The 21171-nt window shown below is 32.9% G+C and overlaps 1 protein-coding gene across 4 annotated transcripts in view; it reads right to left on the bottom strand.

The window, feature by feature from the left end:
- Window positions 1-21171, bottom strand: part of BCKDHB (branched chain keto acid dehydrogenase E1 subunit beta) — a 218947-nt gene that overhangs the window by 61562 nt on the left and 136214 nt on the right. For all 4 annotated transcript variants that reach the window (XM_019729566.2, XM_074333225.1, XM_019729567.2 and 1 more), the window contains exon 9: window positions 19075-19161. In XM_019729566.2, the coding sequence (XP_019585125.1) occupies window positions 19075-19161 (87 nt within the window). The remainder of the gene's footprint in view (window positions 1-19074; window positions 19162-21171) is intronic.

Here is a 21171-nt window from a genome sequence, read left to right as displayed (position 1 = left end):
ATCATTGATAAATCAAAAAACAATAAGGGCTGATGAGAATGTGGAGAAAAAGGAAACCTCATGCACTGTTGGTGGGATTGCAAATTGGTGCAACTATGGAGGTTCCTCATCAAGTTAAAAATAGAACCACCATATTACTCAGAAATTCCACTTTTGGGTATTTATCTGAAGAAATCAAAACCACTAATTCACAAAGAGATATGCACCCCATGTTCATTGCAGCACTACTTACAATAGGTGAGATATGGAAGTAACCCAAGTGCCTGTCAATAGACGGCTAGATAAAGAAGATGGCATATTACTTGGCCATAAAACAGAATGAATCTTACCAATTGCTACAACATGGACGGACCTAGAGGGTATTATGCTAAGTGAAGTAAGTGAGACTGAGAAAGACAAATACCATATGATTTCACTTATATGTGGAATCCAAAGAACAAAATAAATGAACAAACAAAACAAAAACAGACTCATAGATACAGAGCAAACTGATGGTTGCCAGAGAGGAGGAGGTTTGGGAGAATGGGAGAAAAATCTGAAGGGATTAAGAAATGAAAATCTGTAGTTACAAAATAGTCACAGGATGTAAAATACAGCATAGAGAATATAGTCAGTAATGTTGCAATAACTATGTACAGTGCCACATGGGTACTAGACTAATCAGAGGGATCACTGCATAAATTATATAAATGTTTAACCACTATGTCTACAACTGAAACTAATATAAAATAATATTGAATGTCAATTGCAACTGATAAAAATATATATTTTTTAAAGTGGCATATGTTTAAGATCAACATAAACTTAGTCATTGGTCACACTATGCTCCCAAACTTCTACCAAGCAACTAAGAAGTCCCCAGAATGATACTTAAATGGCCTACAAAATAATTACATTTTGAAAACATATGGGAGAAACAGTAAATGTCTAGAAGGTTGTGAGGAAAGCATTGTTGAGGGGTTGGGGGAAGATCTTGAACTGGAAGTAATGAGAAAAAATAGTAAAGAAAGAATATAAAACAGTCTCAAAAACATTCACAGATGGTGCTAAACTGCATCCAATTTTTCCTGAGCTGTTAGGAAGTCATGTCCAATTTTCACACTCTGACATTTTAGATGTTCCTGCAATCTCCATCATCATGGCATAGGTTGCAAACAGGGTTGACAGATTTCCCAGCCTAGGCAAACAAAGTAATCTAAGACCCATTATTTCCACACTTTCTTCTCTCCACTGAAATAAGTACAATTAATAGAAAATATAAAGATGGTATAATAACAAGAAGATTAGGGCAACGGGAAATTAAAAATAAAGCTTACAGTAAAACAGACCTGAACTAAGGGTCTTACTACGTTCTTCCATGCCTAGAGGGAAAGTACCAGCTTCAGGATGTAACAGCATCCTCTCCTGAGGTCTCAAGTTGTAAACTCTGCCTAACCAGAAAGCAATAACCAATCTCTAGACCTGCAAATTACCAACCCCAAAATACTACAGTGCCCAAATAAAGTGAGATGCAATTCCCCTAAAGGTTTTATGAATACCTAAATCTATTCAACAATTAATTCAAATTAAAATAATCTCTAGTAAAACTAAAAACCAGGCATATCATGAGTCCAGAGAAATCAGTAACTAGAAACTACGTGTCACAGAATAGTCAGCTTTGCTTTCTAGATGCTGTTATTTTTCACCCAGAACTTTAAACTGAGTCAACTAATAAATGTTTTTTTAAATCTATATTCCTTTCCAAAGTGTATCATCACAATGAATCTTATATGTCTAGTAGCTTTTTGTTCATATTTGTTGACAATGTAAATAATTTTTTAAAAAGAGGTATACAATTGACTTGCTATAGATTTCATTTCTTTTATAATATATTTAATGTTGATTTTTAAATTACTACTTTTCCATTCTTCCAGAGCATAGTAAAATAAAAGTTTTAAAGGATGGTAAAATACAAAAAAAGATTCTTTCAGTTATATTTCTACTTCGTAGGTCAGGATCTGGTCATCTGGTTATAAACCAAGGTTATTAGCCAAAGTTGGGAACTAACGTTACAAATGGAGCAGCAAATTAAAGACCAAAACCTTCACTCTCAAAATTCACAGTATGCAGACATATCATCTAACGATTAGTTCTTCGAAGAACTATAAACTAACAAAGCTTACTTGTCAAATTTCTCCTATCAGTAATATGGAAGTCTATCGGTATTTGCAAACTTAGATTATATACAACCTTTCAAAATTATATAAAATATAATCTAGTTCTTAAAGAACAAAAACAACAATATCACATATATGATGCTATAATACCTACATGTGTTTTTTAAAAAGTTGGCCAAAATTAAAAATGTTGTACAATTTCACAATTTTATAAATAGCTTGCAAAATTATCTAGCTTCTTAAAAAAACAACCAAAAAAGGATTATTCAACTAGGAATTATTTATAGTATTTGTTTTCCTATCAATAAAACTTTCGTCAGTCATGTAGTAAAACAAACTGAAAAGTAATTACATAACTAATAATTCCAGTGGCCCCAATTATTCTTAAACGTTCTTACAAATAACTAAGAGAAGTGTTCTTCAACTTTTACTAGAGATACAGTATCTGTTTTTCTATCAGAGACAAATTTTAGGGAAGTTTAGTCTGGTATCTGATGGCTAAGGTTCAAATCTACTACCTACTTTCTGTGTGATCATGATCAAGTCGCTAAACTTCTCTGTGCCTCAGTTCCTTCATCTGTAAAATGAAGATGAGAGTGGTTCCTATTTTATAGTATCATTCTTTTTTATAGTTTTATGTTACTAGTACTATAAATTAAATAATGCAGATAAAGAGCTTAGAATGGTATCTGGTATAATAAATGGTGGCTCTATGTCCTTTACTATATTTTCACTTTTCATGTTCCCCATTTTCCTTAAACAGAATACATACAAATCAATGACAAATGGTTAAAAAAAAAAGAGATACAGAAAAAAAAAAAGCCTTTAGAAATAAATGTATCCCTTTCAAATTAATTACCTAGTTTGGCCCAATATCACCTGTAATTGAATTCCTTGATTACTTAGGTACATTTTTAAAACCTTAAAATGTACAAGATTTTCTAAAAGTCACTGAAAAACTTAAACATTCTTAGAACAATCCTTTTAGGATATGCTGTTTCTATTAATATTTTCTTGACGATTCACCTAAGTGGACCTGTTAGTAGTATAATAAAAAGCAAAGACAAAATAGAGACTAGCTCTAAGGAGCTAAAATGTGGGCAGGATAATGAAAACATTGGTCTATGGCATCATTTTAGGCATTGGTACATTTTCCTATACAAAAACAAAGAAATGGGTGATGGACATTAGGTAGACTTAGTGACAAAATCATAATACAAAAAAGCCAATTAACAATATCAATTGATGAGAAAAATGATGTGATATGAATAAAAGAAGATAAACAAAATTACAGAATAAAAGACTGACATTTCTGAGGAAGGATGTGGATTTTTGAAGAGTTTCTATTTCTATTACATAAGACAAGGGAGGGTCAGGGGAGGGGGGCAAGGGAAGAGGAGAGAGACAGCACTCTTAATATTCTCATTTTTTGTGGACTAATTATTTGAAAACGAGATTTCAGCACAGCAGAGTTGACTCTGTACTGTCTTTTATTAACTTGCTCTAGGCCTTGCTAATTCTTATGCAGACACCTATGTCTGTCCTACTGGTATGCTTGTGTGGGCACAGTCATGGGCATGTAAAGAAGTTTCAAGGGGATCAAGGGAGATCAGAGCAGAGGATGTGGAAAGTTGGATTGGACATTCTTTAAGATTCTTTTTTTTTTTTTTAAATCATGTTTTGTCCTTTTTTGTTTCTTTTGTCTTTCTATCATCTATTTTTACTAGACTTATTCAGTTACAACTCATAAGCAGACTTAGCTAGTTTTAAAAATCCTTTTTCTTTTCCATCTGTCTGCTAGATTTATTATAGTACCATCACCTCAACACTACATCTTGACATAGGATTATATAAATCCCACTAACTGAAGCCATAAGATACAACAGAATTCTCCTTTGAGTTCAGGTAATATCATGTGAAGACTTTTCCCTGTATAATTTTTATTTCCCAGTTTTAATAAAGTCTGTCTACATTTCTTGCAGTGTACACTGGAAATTCTACTTCTTTTTTTAGCATCACCATCCCATTCACACCAACACTCATATTTGTGAATATAAGTAGTGCTGCTACTCCACAGATCTGAGTGTTCAAATAAAATGCTGCTTCGTTCCATATGTTCACATTGCAATATTTGTTTCACAGTACAGCTCATATTTCACTTTATTGCAGAATTCTGTTTCAGCTCAACTTCATATATTTTCCTTTATCCCTTTGCCCTGTAACTGAAGAAATCAACAAATCCAAAATATAGTCTAAAGCTAAACAAATATAAAGGCACAATTAATGATAGAATTGGTTGTTGTTTTCAAAGTCTGACTAGCAAGAAAATTCAAATTGGTTTACACTGACATATAACATACACAGTGCTTGCTAGCTGTATTTACAAAACGCTTCTATCACCTACTTCACAACATATTGGCTTTGCCAAAAAAGTCAGTATTTCAAACACCTAGTCTTCAACATGTTTCATGTTGATGATATCATGATTACAGAACTAAACATTTTGCAAAATAAAAAGGTATGCAATAAGTTTTTGGCATTCAGAAGAGATCATTTACAAAACTCAAAAATAAGTCCTCTCTGTCTCTATGACAAGCTTCCTACTCAAGCACTAAGAAAGGGGAATTTGTCAAAATAGAAACAACTTTTTTTTAACAGTTGGGACACCAGAAATGTGTCTCATTTTCCTACTCTGTACCAATTCACCGCTCCTTAACTTGACATGAAAGCTGAAACTCTGTGGTCATATACTGTACATATCTGAACATTTTTTCTTTAGATAAATGTATCCTAAAATAGATATTGGCTCCATTTGACATACAGATGATCAAAGGCCATGGAAACTAATGCAAATATAAAATTACACTTAAAATGCTTCACTTGCATAGAGCATGAAAAGATAAGTCTTATTATGTGGTTTAAAAAACAATGCATAAATTTATTGACAGGATGCAGGGCAGGAGATTCTTCAGTAACAAACTGTAAAGGTAAGAGTAAGTTTTGATTTAATTGCCAATATAGAGTTAACCATTGACAGTCACATTTTTCCCATCCAACTGGCAGATCAGTCAGTCTTAAGTGGGATGGACAAGAATGGTCTTGGGACATCACCAAAAAAAACACAACAAAATGCTAACCAGAAGTTACAAAGAAAGGGAGAAAAAAGGGAGGTTTGGTATGAACGCAACGCACCTTTGAATTCAAAGGGGTCTATTTCCAACTGGAAAAATATTAAGGATTGTGTGAGAGAAACTGGGACACGTCTAAGACATCAAAAAACAAACTTTCACTAATAAAAACCTTCCCCACTAACAATGGACTTTAGATTTTATCTATGAAATAGTCATCAATTTGAAAATGTTATAGACAGTAGAGACTGTTGGCTTCACAGTTGTAAGGCAAAAGACTTTCAACAAACTAGTATTCACCTGATAAATCCACCTATCCTGCCCAATCTCTCAAGGGAAGTACCTGTTTATATCACATGAAATTCTGTCCTCTCAGAAAACATATTAAGGCTAAGTGTCCCCAAGGAAAACAAATTAATTAGCTGGTAGCACGTAAACCAAGCTTTGGTCCTTAAGTAGCCTTTTTAATAGAGGTTAACACAATGAAGTTAACAACATGCTAGTGATAACTCTGTTTCAGATTATTAACTAAATGCTTCTTCACCAATGAAAAAATAATATTTTGTCCCAATTTTAAGTAACAAGTAGTAAGAAAAGTCACGCAAAATGAACTTTTCAAGTATTTAGCAAGTTTCTTTAAGTAGCATGACCAGCATTTCAAAATGGGACTTTTTTTTTTTTAAGGATATTTGTTCTAAAGGAAAAACATGAAAAGCAGGCTTACTTTTCAGAGATATCATTTAAAAATGTTTTATGGACCTTCCACTTGCTTTTTTATTCTTCATTCCAGATTTTGAGAAGTATGTCTTTCTTAAATACGTGTCATAATGATCCCCCTTTTCAACTTTAGTAAATATCTTTTTATAGAACGATTAAAACTACTGTTAGCTGTGACAGTCTTGGAAGACATTAACAACATAGAAGTTTCATATATAACACCCTATTCTAGTATACCATTTTTAAAAACTAGCAGTAAAAAAGTGAATTCATATATTCTTTAGAGGGACATACACATACCCTTGTTACTAATAGATGACCCACTTTAAAAATCTTTGTCAAGTGGTGTTAAGTAATTCCATATTTTTTTAAATATCACCTTTGATCAACCACATGAAAAAGAAAGTATTTGCCTACATCCAATCTCACTTCTTCACCTGCTTCCAATATAACAAGGCACTTCTAATTCTTGCCTACTAGGATGGAGAAGGCTTTCATAAGCAAAACTACCTAAAATACCGCTCACTTAGTCTGTCTGTGGTGAGAGAAGAATTATAGCTTTGTTGCAAAGATAAAGGCTAGCACAGACAAAACTGTCAAGAAAGGCAGAGGGAAGGGAAAAAAGGGAAGGGGGCAAAAAGGAAGGAAAGGAGGAAAAAAGATACTGTGGTTCCCTGAAGGGCTAAGACGGTATCCAAGTGGCATGCCCACTAACAGGAGGACTTGGCTTCTTCCATGTTGACTCAGTGTAAACACGGGTTAGTCCAGGTCCTAGTTTTGTAAAATACAAGAGTTTTATTAAAATGAATACTGTGTTTAACATATTAGGTAAATTGATAGATGCATGCAAAATAAACCACTCCATCATATTTTATCAACAATTGTATAGTACTTCATTTTACTGTACCTGAACTATGTTTTTGGAACTGCCACAGGAAAGCTGGTTTCAATAAACTAAACTATAGGGTTGTGTCATGTTGGAATATTATTCAGAAAATGCATTCAAGTTGGTCTCTATGCACACTTAGGTAGAAATCCAAGCCCAGAAAAGTTCATGGTTTGAAAAACAATGCATCCATTTATTGACAGAATGCAGAGGCAGGAGATTCTTCAGTAACAAACTGTAAAGGTAAGAATAAGTTTTGATTTCTTTAACTGCCAATATAGAATTAAACATTGATATTTTTTTAAAGACTAGTAGAATATAAAAGAGAGAAATGGTACTAGAACACTAAAAATACAAAATCTCAGGGAAAACCAAGATTCAGTCTGTTTCAGAAAGCATTTAACAATGCAGGCATGGTGAGTATTTTATACTATTTGTATTCTAAGATGGGAATTTAAAATTGATCCAGGAAAGAAATGTAGCTATGAAAAGGGCAAACAAATTCTTTCAAAAGACAGAAAATATTCAGGACTTGTTTTAAACAATGACACAACTATAATTGTGGATGATAGAAATGTGGATTTTGAAATGTTAGTCATCTTAAGGCACTTCTTAAAACATAAATATTTAGACGTTCTTAAAAGAATAGTCATAAATTATACTTTTCACCTAATAGTTCTGATGAAGACAAATAGGCTCCTGGTGCCATCTGCAATATAGAACTAGCTTAAGAATAAATATCATTATATGATCCTCTGAAGGACTGAAACAGAAAAGTAAAGTATCTTTCTTCAAATGGATCAAGAATTAAAATAAAGCCCCTTATTTAATATAACTTGAAAAAACTAAAATATTCAACACTTCCCTAATCAACTGCAAATTTTCAGACATTTCGGCAAATTAACACATCTTGAACACTTTCATTAATATTAAAATATTTGAAAAAAATCAAAACAATTATAAACTAGATGATTTCTGTTCATAGCTTTCATTTTCAACTGCTTGTTTTTGCAGTAAGTGCTGATTGTAACCTGTCTTAATTTTCATAATATTTAGATTCAAACTGAGCAGAAAAGTCATTGAAATAGTTAATCTCTATTTTAATGTCTATTTTAAACTCAACTATGTTTAGGTGACCTGTGAACTCATTCATGAAAAGCGATGATGGTCCTGTAACAAAACAAACTAATTTGAGCTATAAATTTAAGTACACTAAATTATCAAAATAAAATGAGCTTTCAACAACAGCAACTTTACCCACCAAGATGCATGACAAACTAGCTAAGAAATTTAATTCTGTCTCCAGGAGGCCAGCCCAGCCCCTAAATGATTGTGAATATAACTCTGACAAAACATACCTCACATTTCTTTACAAATTTAATATGCTTCTCCATATTTGCCTAAAATGTTGCATAAGGTGGCCAAGAAAATTGGCCAGGGCACGGACACATGCTCTGTCTCTTATTTATAAAATTTTAAATAACTTTATTATAGTTTGAAAAATTTGAAGACAAGGTTATACATTTTAAAATATATATTTTTACATATGAGAACCTATTTCACATCAAATTAGGAAATGAAATATTTTAAATCATTTATACTAATTTTTTTTAAGGACACAAATAGGTGTTCAAGAATTACTGCTTTGAAAGGAAACTACAACTCTTCAGGTACTAAAATACCAAATAATAGAAATCACTGTAAGAGGGTAAAGAAAGTAATGCTTTCCTTTAGAGTCTATTTTACTCATTCTATAGTCTATTCATTCTATGAGACTTCACTGGTAACTACATAAATGTCTTTTTTAACTTCACTTGACAATTATGGGGCGGTGGCGGGGGAGCACCACCAGATTATTCAAAAAAATAATTCTTTGGCAAAAGGATATGAAGCAGAAATGTGAAGGATATAACATCAGTGCCCATTACTGAAGTAACTTTAGGTTTAGAAGGACAAAACAAATCTTATTTGTTGACAAAAAAAAAGAAAAAAGATTTGTTGTGGAGTGGTGGTGTATGAGGGAGGGCAGCAATTCAGTCTATCAGTTTTTATGACTAGGAATTTCTATAAACAACATAAATGAGCAGGAATATCCCTCTCCTTCAAAGAAATGGCTAACAACAGTGATGCTTGGGGTCCAACAATTGATTTAAATTATTCAGCGCCTTCTTAGTGACAGGCACGGATCTAGGCACTAAGGTTGCAGGCGTGAACAAGCCAGACATGAAGCTCATGAAGCTTGCCTTCCACTGGGGGAAGGACGCTAACCAAACAAAAAAGACACCTGCAGACATTTCAAGGGCTATGAGGATATTTCGAGAGAGGAATGTGATGGAAAAAGACTGTGGGGTGCAGGACCTACTGTAGAGGAGACATCAGGAGAGCCTGAGGAGGCACTGTTTATTTCAGAACTGAGGTTACTGCAGAATCCACATACTCCTGCAAATAACTACTATCTTGTGATAAAGGACTACACTTTTATAGCATGACCTTTCAGTTGAGCACACTTCCTTTCAAGTGTTCCAGCAGAGTTCGTTTTTCCCATCCAATTGGCAGATCAGTCAGTCGTAAGTGGGGTGGACAGGAGTGGTCTTGGGACATCATCAAAAAAACACAACAAAATGCAAACCAGAAGTTACAAAGAAAGGGAGAGAAAAAGGGAGGTTTGGTATGAATGCACCTTTGAATGCAAAGGGGACTACTTCCGACTGGTAAAATACTAAGGACTGTGCGAGAGAAACTGGGGCACTTTATCATTGCCCAGAGAGATGGAATGTAGATGATCTTTTTAATGACTGGCTTCCGTCCAGAAAGATTTCAGAAAGAATGTTGGCCATCCATTATAAAGCTAATACCCAATGAAGGGAGGGAACATAAGCAGGAGATCATTACACACGAGTAATGTTAGTCTCAGTATCACTGACCAATTAACACAGGAAACTTAATATGAACATCCCAATATAATGCAGCTTTCACTTTGATATTGAGAGCAATGAATCAAAAATATACCATGCATGTGGGGGACAGAACTAACCTGCACAATAACCAAATCCATGCAGTGGGGTTTCACTGGTTTTAAAATCATCCCACATCACAAATTTGAGTATGTGACTATCACTATGAATGACAATTCCCCAAAACTCACATGTACATGATTAAGAAACCATGTCAAAATAAAACATGAAATTTTAAAAATCATTTCTATGAGCAAAATGGGCTCTCTTACTTGAAAGAACTTAGGAAGAACTGGAAGACTTACCATGCCATGTGGGAGAGGCAGCTTTTTATTACTATAAATTACGATGTATGTACATAGAAAATAAAGAATTGAGAAGAAAATATAAATCTACAGAAGTTCTATTTTGAAGTTTTTTCCTGTACCTAGACATACGTATTTGTGTGTGTGTTTTTCCTTTTCACAAAATTGAGCAAGTAAAACACATGTAGGCTTCCACAGTGAGATTTTTCACTTAATAGTATATGCATGCAAATATCATAATATTGTCAACTATTCTTTTATAATTTTAATAAATCCACAACATTCATAACTTATTCAACTATATTCCTGTTGTCATTAATATCATTTCCAATATATTCCTATCAAACCATCAGCACTGAAAAGAATGTCTTAATACATTTTTGTGTGTAACTCCAAAGTGACAACTGCTAGAATTCCTGCGTCAGAGAAAGTCTTGATACACATTCCAAAACTGATTCCTGGAAGAATAAATCAGTTTCTACATTCACCGTACATCATCATATCAACATTAAATATCATTCATTTTTAGGAGACGCCACTCTTATGGATAACAAATGATATTAATATTTCATTTTTGAAATTCACACTTTTAGCCATAATAAGTGGCATACGGTATCATGTTTACTGGCCAATAATAATTCTAAAAAAAAATCTGTGTCTGACCTTTTAACATGTTGCGTACGGTGGGGTTTAAATCCCTCATGAAGATTCTCGTGATCCGTATGCAACATGTTAAATAAAGGAGCTATTTCCTTATTGATATTTCAGAATGTTTAATGTATTATACAGATTAATCTTTCATCATGTGTTCCAATATCTTCCATTATTCTCCTATCAGTTGTACTTGTTTTTGTCACTCAAATTTTTTTCATGTTATGTAGATATATTAACCTGTGACAATAAAACTGATCCTATTGCTTTTTTATTTTTTGCTAAAAGTGTCTTACTCATCGCAATATCAATTATTTCCTAAATTTTTCTTTTAGATTTTGTAGTTGGGTTTTCTTTTCTTTCCTTCCTTCCTTCCTTCCTTCCTTCCTTCCTTCCTTCCTTCCTTCCTTCCTTCCTTCCTTCCTTCCTTCCTTCCTTCCTTCCTTCCTTCCTTCCTTCCTTCCTTCCTTCCTTCCTTCCTTCCTTCCTTCCTTTCTTTTTTTCCTGTTCCTTTAGAGTTTATTAGGGCAATGGAAAGCAAAGGGCAGATTTGAGAGCTATTTAAAACCCCACTGCTAGATGGGCTTGAAGCATAGGGGTTGGACTGAGATGGGGAGGAGATGGTGAGGGACAGGGAGAAGCTAAGGAGGCTGCTGGGGAGGGATTCCAATTGAGAAAATGGCATTCCATGCTGAGCAAATACCATTTAGAGATTGAACCCTTTACTAACTACTTTATTCCTCTCCTTTCCTTAAACATCGTGTTTCTTGAAATAGTAGTCTATCTTCCTTATTTCAAATCTTCACCATTCATTCACCTACCAGCCCAAACACAATGTGGCTCCCAAGCTGGCTATTCCTCTGCTTTCATCAAAGTCACCAGTGTCTTTCAGTTGCTGTGTTCAAGGTATAACCATCAATCTTTAGCTGACCAACTCTGGAAGCATTTAATATCGTTGGCCGTATGCTCCATGGTAAAACTCTACCTACTTGTTTTCGGTAATGGCTTGCTCCTACACTCTTCCTTCTCTGTGGCCACTTCTTCTCATTCTCCTTTACATCTCTTCTTCTTCTCTTTCTCTTAAATATGAATATACCTAGGCACTTCTTCAGAAACTTCTGATCTAAAGATTATCCATTTCCTGTGTGAGAATACCAGTCCCCATGACCTCAGTCATCGCCACAAGATGATGATTCCTTAATCTTTTCCTACACCTTAAATTCTCTCCTGAGCTGCAAGACACATTTTCATCCCCATTTCAAATATTACAAGTCTAAACCGAATTCATCATCTTCCATAAAATATGTGCGTATGCCTGTTTTCTAATATTCCCCCAGCTTGGTGAAACTGCACCTCCATTCAAAAATCATCCAACCTGGAAACCAAGCTAAGCCTTACTTTTGACTCCTGCCCACCTCTCTGTCATTTGCTTCAGTCCCTGACCAATTCCCATCTAACCAGTCAGCAAGTCTTTCTTTCAGATTCTCCCTCATACTCTCTCTGAAATTCACCTTTCTCTCCAGTCCCATTTCTGTGTCCTCAGTTTAGAACACCCTTAAGTCTCTTACTTGATTTACTCATATAGTTTCTTAATTAGTCTCTTGACTTCCTGCCTCACCCCGCCCAATGCACCCTCAACATAAGTGCCAGAGCTTTTTTTAAATTATAAGTCTTTTGATGTTAATCTCATGCTTAAAAACCTTTAATGACACCCTTTTGCCTTATAATAGTATAGGTTATGATAATAATTGTGAACTTTTTTTTTTAGTTCCTACTGCTTCCTGTTTGTCAGAAACTTTATAAAGTGTATTTTAAATACATTATTTGGAAGAATTTGAATTTATACCTCTGTGAGCTGGCTCTACTCTGTCATGTCTATTTCCTCCACATACACATGCAAAATAATTCCTCAGTATTACATATAAGATTCTTTAGGATTTAATTCCTACCGACTTGCTGACCCTTACTTTGTGCTACAAGCTTCATTTGCTACTCTCCAATTGTACCAAAACCACCTTAATCCTTAGAATATCTTTTTTTTTTCCTGTCTCCTTATTCATATTGTTCTTTCTGACTGGAATCCCCACCCACCTTCACTCCTAGGGTCCTACTCATCCTCTAAGAGTTGACTCAGCTGTCACATCTGGAATAGATGATAAGTACTTTGTAATTCCATAATCTTTTGAATACTTCTCTATCCTAGCATGTATCATAATATATTCGTCTGTTTAGCATCTACTTCTTCTACTAAACATTTAAGTGTGTCTAAAACAAGGATTTTATTTCTTGAATAAAATGACCAAATTAAGGATGTGCCCAGAGCACTCAATAAAGGTTAGTTGCAAAATTAACTATCACTCAGGAAATGGGCAATGGGTCAGTGCGATCAACCTACTGGAGTCATAAAGGGAAGTGAGAACTAACACTGGACACACTGGTTTGGCCAGATAAGGATCTTGAATACTGACATAAAGATCTATTTCTATAGCCAAAGACAATCTACTGAAGGTTTTCAAAAGAAAATTAACAAAATTTGATGTGTGTTTTAAGAAAATAATGAAGAGTAATGTGATAAAACATGAGAAGCTAAAGAAGACAATTTAAAAGGTCCAGAAAAAGTTGAGGAATAGAGTTCATTTTGATACAAGCGGATTTCTAGACACTGGCAGATTTCCATGTGCTACATCTACCTTTTGTTTCATGTTAAAATCCTTCCACATAAACCATTTTATCATACACATTTTTTTATCACTACCAAATTAACAGGAAATTGAAATTTTGAATCTAACACTCAAGAGCCAACCTTGAAAGTTTTCAATTTGAAAATTTCAAGAATAGCCATGCAAATGGTTGAGCCTGCCCAAGAAAAAATGGGGAGAATTAGAGGGCTGATGGTGGAACCTTGGCCACATTTACACTAAGAAAAGGAGAAAGAGACATTGATGGAGACAAGGTGTGGTCAGGGCAAAGAGGAGGACCAAACGTGTATACCATGGGTTTAACTACAGTGATGTAGCGACCCCATCCATGATGCATCCCTGCAAGATTTAGTCTTTGCTTCCTATCAACAGCTATAGAAACTGCTTAGTGAACATTCAATAGGCTTTAGGGCAAAATGCCATTTTAAAAAGGCCATCCTATAACTGAACACTCTACGTTAAACTGCTTTTTCTGATGCTCTGGCTTCATCTAAATAGAGTTTAGTATTGAAGTACATTTTTCCTAATTGCAATATCTGTCGTTGTTGGCAAATATTATGCAACATGGGTTTAAAAAAAAAAGTAAGATTATAAAATTGCACAAAACTATTCATCAAATTGCTACTGGGGTAATTTGATGACTCTTACTTTATAAGCATAGTAACTTTAATTAAACATATTTCCATGATGTTAAAAAACTCAAGACCACTTAGAACCTTTTCCCCCTCTTCTTCAGATTGATGCTTTAATAGAGTGCTTGTAAATTCAGCAGTAATAATAAGTTCATCAGAAAAAAATCCTTCTGTATAATCCTAACACGAAACAGTAAGAAAAGCAAAATTCCTTTACTTTAACTTATGAAAGCTCCCTTTTACACAATGATTTGTGTAAACCCTATAAAAATCCTCTCAAACTATTACAATATGATTACCTTAAAAATTATATGTCGGTATGCACAACTTCTGAGTTCTTATTCTAGGAAAAGGGACCGCACAGAAAGGATGGAACAATGGTATGGAAACTTACCATTCTCTCCAATTGGACTCTTTATTACAGACTTATTGGTTCCATGTGTTAAAAAACAAATTCAAACCTTTAAGCCAACCCCAGTCCCTAAAATTTTTGGAACTCTTATTAAACATTGAATCCAGAAGAAAGAAAAAAAACCATTTTTTTTTTATTATCACAAGCCTATCAGAGTCAAGATTTATTTCATCATTATGGGAATATGTTTGAAATTAATAAAGGTTGGTTTCTAAAAGGCTTAAAGTATGCTGTTAAAAGCTGCTAAAATACCACAAATTACTTGATCTCAATATTTAAATAAATAATGCCTATTTTGAATATTTTGTTCTAAAACATATAATATAAATTCATTTGGGGGAATACTGAAATGGATGAGGTTAACACTTTTTTTGCACAGTAAAGATTTATTTTTAAAGCTGTGGTTATATAAAGCCGAGGACTACAAACATCACATAAAATTAATTCATATAATTTTCTGAAACAAAATCTTTGCTCAAACTATACAATGAGGTCAATGAATTACCTAAACTCTGTTGTCTTTGTACTTTTCCACAAATCAGGGTACACAATGGGAATGTGTAACTCCCTAAAAGAAGTACATCTCCAAGTTTTGGTGTGTGTGTGTCAAATGAAAGAAGGAAAAAGTTCCCTCGCCCCAAAGTGAGAACAGATGGGAATGTAAAATTAGATGGGAAAAGACAGGGAAGCTTTGGATGACTGACCAAGAAATCTCCCCGAGGGGAGCCAAATATACCAGACCTCAGCTTGTTCTGCTTCCCAGTTAACTTCCAAATTAAATCCAATAGGAATGCAAAACAGTCCTTAGATTCGATGTATTAGTTTTGATTTTTGTAAGCATTTATATAAAAAGTGAAGAAACTATGGATAAATATAACTTAAAAATTAATATTCAATCAATATAGTGTGCTAAACACTTTTGTGAGTTTAACATTACTTCAAACTTAATGTTCGCACTGAAATTTTTTAAAATAATAAATGGCTTTATGAACAAAAGGCAACAGGCATGAACAAACTTGCATACACTGAACTCTGTATAATGGAAGAACTGTCTGGTATAAATTGAAAATTTATGTAAATAAAATATGAATACATTTCATAGTCATTCTTTTCATATTTTTTCTGCATAACTAAAAATAATCTTAATAATAATGGCAGCAGTAATTCCTACACATAGCAAAAAAAGTTCCTTTATTTGATATCCAATTTTATATAGCATGATACAATTTTTCTATCTAAAAATACCAACTATAATCTTAAAAGAATACTCTTTTTAGTGCTATATTCTCTTCAATATTTTTTTTATTTTTAATATGGGTGATACTTTAGAATTTGAGGAAAACAGAAAATGATGCGTTCAGATTTGAATGTATTTAAAAATAGTAGTTTATTTTTAATAATCATTCTCTTAAAATATTGTAAGTTTAAGAGCAATTTTGTAAGATTAACTATGAACTTTTAAAGAGCTACCAGATTATCTTCACAGAATAGTGCTTATAGAGTGAGCAGATTATTTTGTGTATGCTCTCTTTCACATAAAATTTACATTCATTGATCAAAAGAGAATTCTTTGTTTTTCAATAAATTATTCTAATCAATAGTATTCAAAATTATAGATCATTCTCATCCTCAATTTCAAACTTCTTTTCCAAGACAAAACTGAAAAGTTCTGTGTACCTTTTCCCTGCCATCCCAGAAAATTGGCTTTCAATGTTTTAACCCTGTTTTATATTTTTTAACATCACTAAGTATACACAACAAAAGTAAATATAGGAGAAATATGACTCCTTCCAAGTGGTGAAAGCAACTGCATCTCACACTTAAGTGATTTCAGTTTAAACAACCCAAGGCCCTGATAATTTCATACGGCCTTCACTTTTAATAGGGAATGAGGCCTTTCAAAGAAGATGCTTAATAAATACTACATTGCATTTAGTTGACTATGTGGATGAAATAATTACTGAAAAGTAGATTTTATTGTTCAGCGTACTCTAAGTTATATGCAATCACTATTACCAAAAAAGAAGAAAATCTCTCAAGGTGTCTAGCTTTCTCTTTTTCTCTCTCTCTCTGTCTCTCTCTCTGTCTCTTTGTCTTTCTAATCTCTCTTATGAACACAGAAAAGCCACAACAGGCAAGCTTTTGGGGATACTATGTTGATTATATTTTATTAAAATTCATTTTCCACACTTTCCATCTATGCAAATAAAATTTGAATCAAGCAAAAACTATTCATATTTTCAAATGCATCCTCATATTAATAAACCAAATTCTAATTCCCCAAAATATCAAATGCAGATCCCTCTACAAATTTACACTATTGCCTTCATTCATTTTCTTGTTAGTTGGTTGAATGATTTTAACATGTAAAACAGAACATTTTATAATGAAGCCAAAACTGCTCGATATTCCTCTGGTGGGGGGGAGGAGGCTTTGAATACAGAATGCACATGCACACACACAACGTTTACTCAATATGCCTGTCCAAGTCTCAGATCTTCCACTGTCTTTTTAAACTGGGTAAGCCGCAAGCACTTAGGATGACAAAAACTTACTATGAAAGAAATATGGTTTGCTTAGGTCAGGATTTCTCAGACAGCAGACACCTGAGGATCTCTGGCCATATTCTTAGGCGTCTGACAGTGTTATAAAGTGTCTTGTTTTGGTGTCTTCATATTATGATATAAATATAATTATATTCTAGATAATCTCACTCACAACTTTTAGCACCTATTATCACAATTTCAGGATCTGATTTTGATACAGTGTACAGTGTTTATGATCTTGTTGGTGGTAGCTTATGGTGACTATGTTTAACTCATCATATGGTGTTCCTCAAACTAGAATTTGTAAGATGTATTCTTGGGACCTGAGAGATATTTTTCTGTCAACATCAGCTACGTATTAATCAAGATCAAGAGACACTAGGCTAGACAATTTTTCTAATTCTTCCCCACTCCAGAAAATGTTACATTCTATTGCAGCTTACTAATAATTTATGGAGATCAAATTTAGAGAGCACACTTAGAGAAAGCAAACTTCACAAGAGAAGTTAGATATGTTCTATTTGTTTTGCTTTTACATTTAAATGCAAATGAAACTTCTGAGATAAGAATAGGATGGCATTCACTGGGCAAAGTGAAAAAAGGCTATCAGATAACCGTTAAGTTAACGGTTCTATTAGCCACAGTCACTATCGTTTCAAATGGTTTAATGGACTACATATTAACTAGGAGTCAGAAAATCCCAGTTTCTTTTTCCAGTCTTGCCTCTGAATTGAAATAGCATCTTGGTGTTAGAATGATTCTTGCAACCCCTGCTTTTTACAAAGTTAGTATATTATGCTACTCAATGAATAAAATGCACAATAAATGCCAAGTACACGTTATATGATGATAAGCAGTATGTTTCAAATTTTAATTTATATAATAAATAGGAAAACAACAAATCTACAAAACTCAATTTGCTTTTCTTAATTTCATTAGTGACAATATATAACATGTAAAAATAACAGTATAAATTTTGTTTCTGAATATAATTATAGATTACTTTGATCTAGTTTTAAGAACATTTATAAACATAATTACTTATCTAACTTAAAAATATTTAGAGTTTGTCAATTAGAACTTAAAGATATTTTATTGATAGAAATAATTGTTTACTGGTTAAATGTTTAAAAATAAAAGCTTATCATTACTCATATACCATAATCTTATATCAAGTTTTTGAACCATATATTCTTAAAGGAATTCTCAACTTATATGTATTTTAACAATAGAGCCATCTTAACACCAGTAAAGAGAAGTAAAATGCTTGCAAACTGCAAAGATATTCTGAATTTAAAATGCATATCCTTTACATTTAAAATGTATTTAATTTTTAATTTTAAAAATTAGGGAAATGAAAGATTTAAATCATCTTATTCATATCTGTGATATAAATGTGAATACCAATTTTAAGGGAAAATTCTCCATAAAGAGGTGTAATTTTTCCTGATATGCAGCATCTTAACTGAACACTTTTTAAAAAGAAATATGTTTTTAAACCACTTATAAAGTATTACCAATAGCATACTAAAAAATTACTAATTAAACTAATGAACTGTTGATTTTAAAATTTATTAAATTTAAATAACTGATTTTTGATAGATTCATTTTTTTTTGTAAGGTGAAGTCGGAAAATCTAAGATTAATTTTATAATCAATCTATTTCATCATAAGCTTAAGTTTTATCAAGAAAGAAATATCACATTCAGATTTAAAAGTGTTCTTGTTATCCTAGCAAACAAAACTGACATTAGTTTATTAAACTCATTTGACACTTTCTCCTTCCTACGAAGGAATTTTCAACTTTATTATTTTAAAATTTCTTTTCTGGATGATGTAATTAGACTATTAACTATAATTAGACCATCAAATGACAAATGTACATTTCCAAAAAGTGCACACTTTTACATATTGTGATAAGTAATTTTTTCTTGGAATACATATGCAATTGCACAAATGTTAAAATTAGTGCCAAAACGTTACTCTACCTGAACTGTAGAGCTGATCTCCGATGCAAAGCCACCCGTCAAAGGAGCCTCATGACTGATTAGCAGTCGCCCTGTTTTGATCACAGACTGAAAAAGAAAAGGAAAACCTGATGTTGAAGAGAATATTTTCAAGTATGTGATGGTAGTTTTAATTAACAAAAATAAATTATTTTAATTCAATAAATAATGAAAAATTAGTAATTCAATTTTAAGTTACAATTCTCTTTAAACTGAACATTCATTTGATTTTTGCCATTAAAAGTTTTTTCAATAGTTTATAATCCTAATACAAAACAAAAATGAGATTTGTAATTCTATGTATGTCATTAAATATGCATTCCATTATAAAATATTTTGTATTATAAACCAAATTACTGTATTTCACATTTTCATTTCTCAATATCTTTTTTTTCTTCATATTACTTTAAGAATAAAAGGGCTTTTTTGTTCATTTGGGGGTATATTTGCAAATAAATAAATAATCTTAGAAAATACTGCTTTGTGAAAAAGGAAAACACAAAAATAGCATGTAAATACTGTAGCAAAGAAAAGGCTTAAGCTACTAAATATTCAAGGAGACTTAGAAGGAAAAAATCATTGTGAAAGTAAAAGGCTTATTATAGCCCTCTTCGTCCACGTGTATTAAAATCTGGTTAACGACCACAACCCCATTTTAACGTAGAATATCTGACAAATAATAAGGATGTATTCTGAATAATGACTCAGTGTGGTTGTTCACACTGTGCATGATATATTCTGTACAATAATAAAAAAGGATAGCTATGATATAGCAGGATGCCAGCTCTGTAAGGTAAAAAACATTAAAATCAACAGCAAGTTATAACTTGAAATACTTTGAACAATTACCATATTACCAAAGAGAAGTGGTAATTTCTCCTCTACATGTCTAATAACTTGATATCACCTTCCTTAAATTCTAAATTACTATTTTATAAATATGAGATAAAATCTTCCAAGCAAAAATATCTACATAGATTAAAATTTTTCCTTCATCCTAGGCAACTAGAGTTTAGAATTTTAAAAGTATGCAGCAGTTTAAACCAGCAGATGTTAAACTCCAAGATATGGCCAGTAGCTATGACAAAAATAAGTTACTGTATCTACTAAGTAAATAGTGACTGAAGAACATAAAATTTTATGAACACCTTAATGAACATCATCCCTATCCCCAGTGAAATGCTAACCTTGGGATACTAGTATTTGGATGTTATCACTATGATTAATTATGTCATTTATGGCAGTCACAAATTAAATTTCAATGTACCTGGTTAGAAATATAAAGAGACAATAATATTCTACAATCACGAATAAACAAATATACTCTCAAAGTGTTCTCTAAAAGTTGTCCTTAAAGAATTACCAATTGAAAAAACAGATTTGACTATCCCACCTTTCTTATAGCTCTGAATCCCAGACCTCTGCCAACGCCAAAGCATATAAGGATGAGGGAGCTAAAATCCATCTCAGCTTAGATAGTGCATCTTAATTTTCTAAGACACAGAAATGGGAAACTTCTCTAAAAATGCTGCTGTTACCTTAAAACTCCACACAATAGAACAGGTACTTTTTATCTGAGTTTAGGCCTATTCAAGATCAAATGACATCCTTGCACTGATTCCTGAAGGCCAATAAGCAACCTAGGCAGACAGCCTAGGCTTCCTATAACCTGCACAGTGTAGTGTGGGAAATAAGCACAGATACACCCAGGAGAAAAGCTTCCGACCCTTGAGATTCATGCAACATGTAAGCAGATGAAATTGAGAGACATTCTGAATGTCTTTCAGCAGGAAAAAGTCTAAACAAATCAAGATGCTTCCATACAGTCAAATACTATGCGGCCATGAAAAAGACTGAGGATATGAAATAATGTCCATGATAAGTTAATTGATAAAATAAGCAAACTGCTGAACAATATAACCTCATATTTTTGTGTGTGGAAAAACAACCACCACAGCAGTGGGACACCAATAAATATAGCTATATAAATAATGAGCTGACATGTATACATAGTCTGGAAGGATTCATTCCAAACCATCAAAACTTATTTATCCTGAGGAATGACAGTGAAGACAATGT

This window comes from Rhinolophus sinicus, linkage group LG05, assembly GCF_036562045.2.
Source record: "Rhinolophus sinicus isolate RSC01 linkage group LG05, ASM3656204v1, whole genome shotgun sequence".
Taxonomy (NCBI): domain Eukaryota; kingdom Metazoa; phylum Chordata; class Mammalia; order Chiroptera; family Rhinolophidae; genus Rhinolophus; species Rhinolophus sinicus.
Note: the sequence above shows the minus strand (reverse complement) of the source record. Positions and strands in the feature narration are given on the sequence as shown.